This window comes from Tachysurus fulvidraco, chromosome 3, assembly GCF_022655615.1.
Source record: "Tachysurus fulvidraco isolate hzauxx_2018 chromosome 3, HZAU_PFXX_2.0, whole genome shotgun sequence".
Taxonomy (NCBI): Eukaryota; Metazoa; Chordata; class Actinopteri; order Siluriformes; family Bagridae; genus Tachysurus; species Tachysurus fulvidraco.
In genome coordinates, this window is record NC_062520.1 from 31,220,888 (window position 1) to 31,228,387 (window position 7,500).

At 38.9% G+C, this 7,500-nt stretch overlaps 1 protein-coding gene across 1 annotated transcript in view; it reads right to left on the reverse strand.

Moving 5' to 3' along the window:
* Nucleotides 1–2,716: 2,716 nt before the first annotated feature.
* ccr10 (chemokine (C-C motif) receptor 10) overlaps nucleotides 2,717–7,500 on the reverse strand; it is a 6,283-nt gene continuing 1,499 nt past the window's right edge. The window contains exons 2-3 of the mRNA XM_027161007.2: nucleotides 4,385–4,470; nucleotides 2,717–4,031 (exon numbers count right to left, since the gene is read on the reverse strand). Coding sequence (XP_027016808.1) covers nucleotides 2,875–4,031; nucleotides 4,385–4,466 — 1,239 coding nt within the window. The 5' untranslated portion in view covers nucleotides 4,467–4,470 and the 3' untranslated portion in view covers nucleotides 2,717–2,874. The remainder of the gene's footprint in view (nucleotides 4,032–4,384; nucleotides 4,471–7,500) is intronic.

The window sequence follows — 7,500 nt, forward strand, 5'->3', positions numbered from 1 at the left end:
TGCTTGGCTGTGGACGTCGCTCAGCTATCTCTGGCTGCACCGCCGTGTGCCTCGCTCCCCACACACCAGCCTTTCCATGTGCCTTGCTCCCCCCACCGCCTCGCCGTGTGCCTAGCTCCCGGCACTGCCTCGCCGTTTGCCTCACAATGTTCTGTGTCACATGTTTGCCCTGCCTTTGTTTACTCCTGCCTGTACCTGTCTCTACACTATTGTTAATTATGTCTATTTAACCATGCCATTTAACCGAATCATGTCTGTTGTATCCTCGTCCTTTGTCCTGTTTAGTTTTCGTCATTGTTCCTGTTTTATGTAGTATTATTTATCAAACCCTATTTATTTGAAGCTATACTGTGTATGGGTCTGTCTTCCTCCTCCCTGTATGACACTTACAAATCTCAAAGCAGACAGGTGACACATCATGAAAATAGTTAGAGCTGCGTGGGCGGCATTCACTTCCTGTGCAGTCAATCTTCACATTAGCTTTGTCGTTGTTGCTTTAGCATTGACATTGTGGATTTTTTTTCTCCTCAAATTTAGTTGTTCAATAAAACTAATGAACAAAACCCGTTGGGATGGAACAGAATCAGATCCATAATATGGTAAGAATAAAATATATCTGCAGATCTTGAGTAATAGTAATGATGATCATAAAACATGTTGAAATTATTCTGTAGATTTTTAAATATTTATTTCTGGACTTTTTCATTAACACTGGTGTTTAGACCAGGGTAAAATCTGTTGAGAAATTGAAGAACAGAGGTTTTCTTGAAGAACATTTACTTTTCTTCATCACACCTCGATATATACCAATCATTTCATCTTTAGCATTGTAAACAGGAGAGCCACTGTCTCCAGGTTTACCTGCTACAGATATTAGAAAAACATCAGTACACTGTTTAGGACAAATGATTTTACCTTCTTGCTTCTGAAAATTCCCGTCGGGGGTTGAAGTGTAAAAATATCCGTTGTCATCATTAATGTTACCAATGTGGTTCTGTAGGCCAGGTTCAAGTGGAGTGGTATCACCGAACAATTTAATAAAAGCCTGATCTCTGTTCAAATCCGTGTTACAAGATTCAGTAAAGCAAGCTTTATAGATCAGTGCACTTTTTTCAGTATAGAAAATACTCAGTATGTCTGAGTTTTCTTCAATAACATGTAAGGCGGTCAATACGTAGCCGTAACCAAAGTAACAGCCAAGTCCTCGAGTGATTGATTTTGACGTAATAACTTCGATAAAGCAAGGTTGTTTCCCTGTAATCATGAACTGAGCATCATATTCTTCAATTGAGTTGTTTCTGTAAACAACTGGACCGTTTGAATGTTGTAATTTTTCCAGAAATTCTTCCATGAGATAATTCTGTAAAGGAGACATGTTGAGAGCAAATGTTGAACTGTGAGCATCCAGGATGTAGGTAGGGGTTTTATACTGTAGGGTGGTTTAAAACCCGCCCACCAAACTCTCTGCAGGTCAAAGAACTTTCGAGAATGTTCGAGAATTTTCTTGAGACTTCCTACTTTTCTCTCTCTCTCTCTCTCTCTCTCTCTCTCTCTCTCTCTCTCTCTCTCTCTCTCTCTCTCTCTCTCTCTCTCTCTCTCACTTTGCAGGCTACTGTTTCACTTCGAGCAAACCTAAAAGACAGGAAACTCTAAAGAACCTCCAAGACAACAGCTATATGTAAACGAACACATTAAGAACGTGTGTTTTGTGGCTTAAACCATTTGTTCACTAGAATTTCTAAAATGAGAATAAAATCATGTTAGATTCAATCATTATCATCATGATCATATTAATGCTATTTCAATTGTCTGTTTATTTTATTATATGTTTTTGTTAAGTTCATATGCGCAGTTCTCTTCAACTCCTTCTCTTCATGGACAACTGTAAATGTCCATACTGGATTTTAGCCTTGACATCACAACCAGTGCTGTAATTTGTTTGTCAGATTAATTGGTGTAATTTGGTTGAGCTTTTTTGATGTTTAAATTGCAAAGAAACATTCATTCATTCATTTTCTACCGCTTATCCAAACTTCTCAGGTCACGGGGAGCCTGTGCCTATCTCAGGCATCATCGGGCATCGAGGCAGGATACACCCTAGACGGAGTGCCAACCCATCACAGGGCACACAAACACACACACACTCAGTCACTCACACACTCCGGACAATTTTCCATTGATGCCAATCAACCTACCATGCATGTCTTTGGACCGGGAGAGGAAACCACAAGGTGGAGGTGGGAATCGAACCAACAATCCTGGAGGTGTGAGGCAAACTTGCTAACCACTAAGCCACCGTGCCCCCTTGCTAAGAAACAAATTAGATAAAGCAATCTGAGTATTTCATTGTTTATTTATATATATAAAAAAGATACTGGTGCATTTGTGATGCGTTTAATGGTTTTAAATTGAATGTAAATTGCAACTCATTCCACAAGCATTTACATTAAGCACATTTACCACTCGCTGTGAATAACTGCAAAGTTAATATGGCCGTTTATTAAGACTAGCCTTAAAAAGACAAACAAAAAAAGACACTTGATCTTGTTATATTACAGTTTTTCCACTCTAAAAAGGAAAAGTTCCATTATATTGTTGAAAGATTGGAAAGAAACAGAACTGATATACATGTTTTCTGTAAAGTGACATTGAAGCTTAATGGAAGGAGCCTCCAGTGTCAGGACAGAGGACTTTCCTGTTTCTTGGCAACATGGCAAGTTAATAAAGGATTGATTGTTTACAGCTGTTATAACACAAGTTAGATTTTTATAAAACACTTACATTTAAAGAAACATAATCAATTTCAGGGTAGAAACAGAAACAGAAACTTCAGGGTAGAAACAGAAACATTCGATAAAAATAGAAAGGTCACTGTTAAGTTGAATAAACAATACCCCCAGGTTTTTGAAATTCAGGGAAGGTAGAAGGGAAAAATATGTTGGGTGTATATGATTCTTGAGGCACACCTTCAGGATTTTTGGCAGAATCGAGTAAGAATTTAGGTGAATTAAGATCATAGGGCACAGTACTAGTAAGAGGAGGGGATGAGGGAGTCGCTGAGCTTCCATGTTCCAGTTTTGGTATCAGGTGCGACAGACAAGCACAGATGCAACCACAATCACGCAGCAGCCGCATCACGTCGTTTCGGAATCTTACTCCTACGAGGGCGTAGAGCAGAGGGTTGAGGCAGCAGCGGACGTAAGCAAGACTACGGGTGATGTCCAATGCCAGGTGAATGCCTGACCACACCTCACAAGTATCACTGGTCATGAATATTTGGATAGAAAGCATTATGGCGTACGGCTGTTGGAACAGCAGGAAGAGCAAAATCAGTGCTACTATGAGTCGCAGTGTTTTCTGTCTGCGAAAGCACTTTCCCCGGCCCTGCATTAACACGTGGCCGATGGCGCTATAACACACCAGCATGGCAACGAATGGCACAAAACATCCTGTGATCTTTGCCACACGAGGCCACATCTTTATGCTCACGTTGCTATAATCATTCCTTCTGTACTCGCACCTCGACGATTCTGGATTCACAGAGGTGGTCAGTAGCTCTGGCAAGCTGAGGAGGAAGGAGGCCACCACCACAGCAATCACAGACAACTTACTGTAGCATAGCATACTTGGACGTAACGCCTGAGCAGCCTTGGCCCATACAACAAGCATGTAACGATCGATGCTTATGCATGCTAACAGCAACAATCCACTGTACGTGTTAATGGCACAGAGGCCATGGTTTATCTTGCACATCTCCTCCCCAAGCATCCAGGAGCCCAGGATGATTTCGGTGGTTTGCAGTGGCAAAGTAAGCAGAAGTAAAAGATCAGAAATCGCAAGATAGAAAAGGAAGACATCGGTCATGCAGCGCAGACGCATGCGTCGATACTTGGCGAATGTGGCAATTACCAGACTATTCCCAATTACACCAAGGAGGAAGGCGATGATGTAAACCGTGACCTGTACAGCCATGCTGGCCAACTCGTGGCTGTTGTCTGACTCACACATCTCAATGGGACTGCAGTTGTTACCTGTATTAAAGAGATAAAGGTAGAGCTTGGTTACAGAAATAATAATCGCTAATTCAAACCAAATGATCTCTACAAATTTACTCTTGTCCAAAAAAGACTAACTTTGTAACTTAATATAGGCCTATAAGAACAAAATAAATGCCAATGTCAAATACTACTACAAGATATTAAATGAAGACACACAATACTATACACACACACAATAAAAATCCTAGTAATTCACAGGGCTGTCAAAATTCAACATGATAATCAAATAGTGTGAAAACTATTGGGGGAAAATCGGGTTGTAAGCTGCTGCCCCCATGTGGTCAAAAACAGCATTAGCGGATATGAGTTTGTTGGATTTTAGTTACCTGTGCAGTTTTCATAATAATCCGAATACTCCTGGGTGACATTTTCAAGCTTGGCATTATAAGAGGTGCTGTTTTCGTCCATTGCTCTAAAACACACACACACACACACACACACACACACACACACACACACACACACACACACACACACACACACACACACACACACACACACACACACAATTATTTTAACTGTACAAAGAATTTAAGCATAAAGAGTTTTTATTAGTGCTTCAATCAAGGATACATTCATGTAAACAAAACCAAAAATAATTACCATAATTAGAATTATTGTCAATATAGCAGGTAACCTCATGAATAAGGTCTCTGAAAATGTATAAAATGTATTACATGGTTCATACATGTTCCAATCATGGATCACGTATTCAATTATACATTTGAATTTATTCAGTGTAAATCTCTCAACATCTAAAATGGTAAAAGTGCTTAGTCATCCTGTCATACCTACAAGGGCAGTGATAGTGATAGAGAAGCTCGCATAAGATTCAAGAGATGATTAAAGTCAACAGGAAGCAAACTGCTGTAGAAATAAAACCAATGCACAGAGTAGCATCTGTAAAGAACTGCAAGTCTTTAGACAAGGTCAGCTGGTAGAGAAAGATGGTCACATTATAATTCTGTAATTTTTATGAGGTATGTGTTGTCTAGGTGGGGTTTTTTTCCACAACCCAAGCAACAGTGAAAAGGTTGGATATACAGATTGCAGAGTTGAGATGGTTCAAAAGCATCAAAGAAGACACTAAGTGTGGATAATCTTGGCTTGTGGATAGTATTTCCTGGAAGGAGAATCTCTGTAGAGATGGTGAGAAATGCCAAAGATGTGTAAGAGCATCCTTATCAGCAGGATCCATCAGTAGATAGCCATTGTCGGTTGTCCAGTGTTTGGGGAAAATGATTAAAAGGTGCACAATTGATGGATCATGAACATTTAGAAGCTATACAAAGATCAAAGACCATCTGTAAAATTCCATCACTTCCAATCCTCCATGGTTTTGTCAACCGATTGAGGTAAATATAAATGTGAAAAGAACCTACAGGTATCTGACTAAGCAGTGACCAGGGTGGTACCCGAGGTAAGCAGCTTTGATGACGAGGGAAGATAGGAATTTGATTAGTCCAATTGAGGGTAACAATGGTAATAGTGCAAGGAGTGAGAGTTTTATCAGTGGGGTACAATAGAGAAAGAATTAGTAAGCAGAGGTCAAATTGGCAGGTAGGATCTATTTAAGAACAGATGAAGTCTGGCTTCTGGCAACATTCTTATGGTGAGCCACAATGGTATAGAAATTGTGCTGTCTAATTTAGGGATATGATAAAAAAAGAGAAAAAGGGATGTGATACCACTGTTTCAGGCTGTGGAGGCTTCTGGAGGGTGGTGACCTGTATGGATCTTTTGAGTTTAGGGACCTGAAGATGGGAAGTCAGCGGTTGTTCAGAAATAGTCGCAATTCTATCAGTCCAGGCTGATTGAATTTTAATAGTGACAGACTCTTGACAGATTTTTATAAACAAGCAGTGGAAAAACCAAAAGAAAGACCAAACGATGATGTCTTTAGTAATGAGTCATATGTATGTGAAGAATCCTCGCAGTTTCATGAATCACGGATGTCACTTAATCTTGTAGACAGACTCTGATAAGCGGACTCGTCCAAAACAAGAGCCGAGGTTTTTATTGTGGTGTTTAAAACAGGCAAAAGATGGTCAGATAAAAAAAAAAAAGATAGTGACTTAGGAAAGAAGACTGTGTGGATTTCTTTATGAATTTTTTAAAGAAATAATATGTTTCTTTTAACATGACAAATGTATTGTTGAGTTATAGACAATTAAAAAAAAACGTTTGTAGCTCAAATGTAAAATGTCAATTTTATTTCCTTTTTTTTTCATTTTAAACGGCAGATTTTTATTTGGAACTGGACAATAGTGAGAGAAAGGAAACATACTTTTTTAATTCACAGTATATGGCTAGAAATATCTGCATCATATACCACTGTGTGCTTCCAGTGTTGGGGAAGGAACAGATATAGATATGATGCCCAGATGTCCACTAACTTTTGGCCACATAAAAATGAAACAATACAGTTTTGTTTTTTTTTTTGTTATTTTTTTTTTTGTTGTTGTTGTTTTTTAATCAATGCTGCTGTGTCCCCGGTTGTCACTGATTTGTCTAGGTTTTATTTTAGTTTTACCTTTTTAATAGTAAAAGAGAAAAACCTAACAACCGCCATGGTAACAGTCAAAACAAAACAGTCATAGAACTTTTCAGGTGTTTCTCGTGGTTAGCATTTGCACGAAATCCTAACTGTTATAAGCGCGTGGGCTCTGAGATTGGGCTCGAGCACCTCATCGCGTGCAACCGCTGTTGTGAGAAACCTCTCAGGATGATTATGTCTTTCACATTTTTAGTCATATTGCGTGCCAAAGCCTGTTTAAGAGAGGCTTGTCAAACCAGAAAGTGCTTCATTTGATCCGAAAATATAAACTGCAGCGGTGCTCTGAAATAATATTCACTGAAACAAGATTCATTATAAGAATTAGAGTAGCTATGTGACGGCGCGCCGTGCGACCGGCTGGAAGTCCTGAGGTAAATGAGGTTAAAATAGTCTATAAATTTACGGAAATACTCTCTCTATAACCTTCGTCACTTTGGTAAGTTTTAATAAATTCTATTTATTATATTCTAATGTATAATCCAATAACCAAGAGCTCACCAATAATTGAATACATTATCAGGTCATAAAAATACCATTCACAAGTAAATGGCTGCCATTAATTAATACACTTTAATACGATTTTAAAAAATAACGCAAATATTTTTCAGTGGTGCTTTTTTTCAGATAACAGTATTTTTATTATGACAATTTTATCTAATCTGGGCCTATTTAAAGTAAGAGTGTGCGTGTGCGTGTGCGTGTGTGTGTGTGCGTGTGTGTGTGTGTGTGTGTGTGTGTGTGTGTGTGTGTGTGTGTGTGTGTGTGTGTGTGTGTGTGTGTGTGTGTGTGTGTGTGTTTTAAGGTTTTAACATTTATCAATAAGCTCAAATAAATTAATGCTCCGTCTTCACGTTTCGAATGAACCTTTTACATGCTTAGAAACTG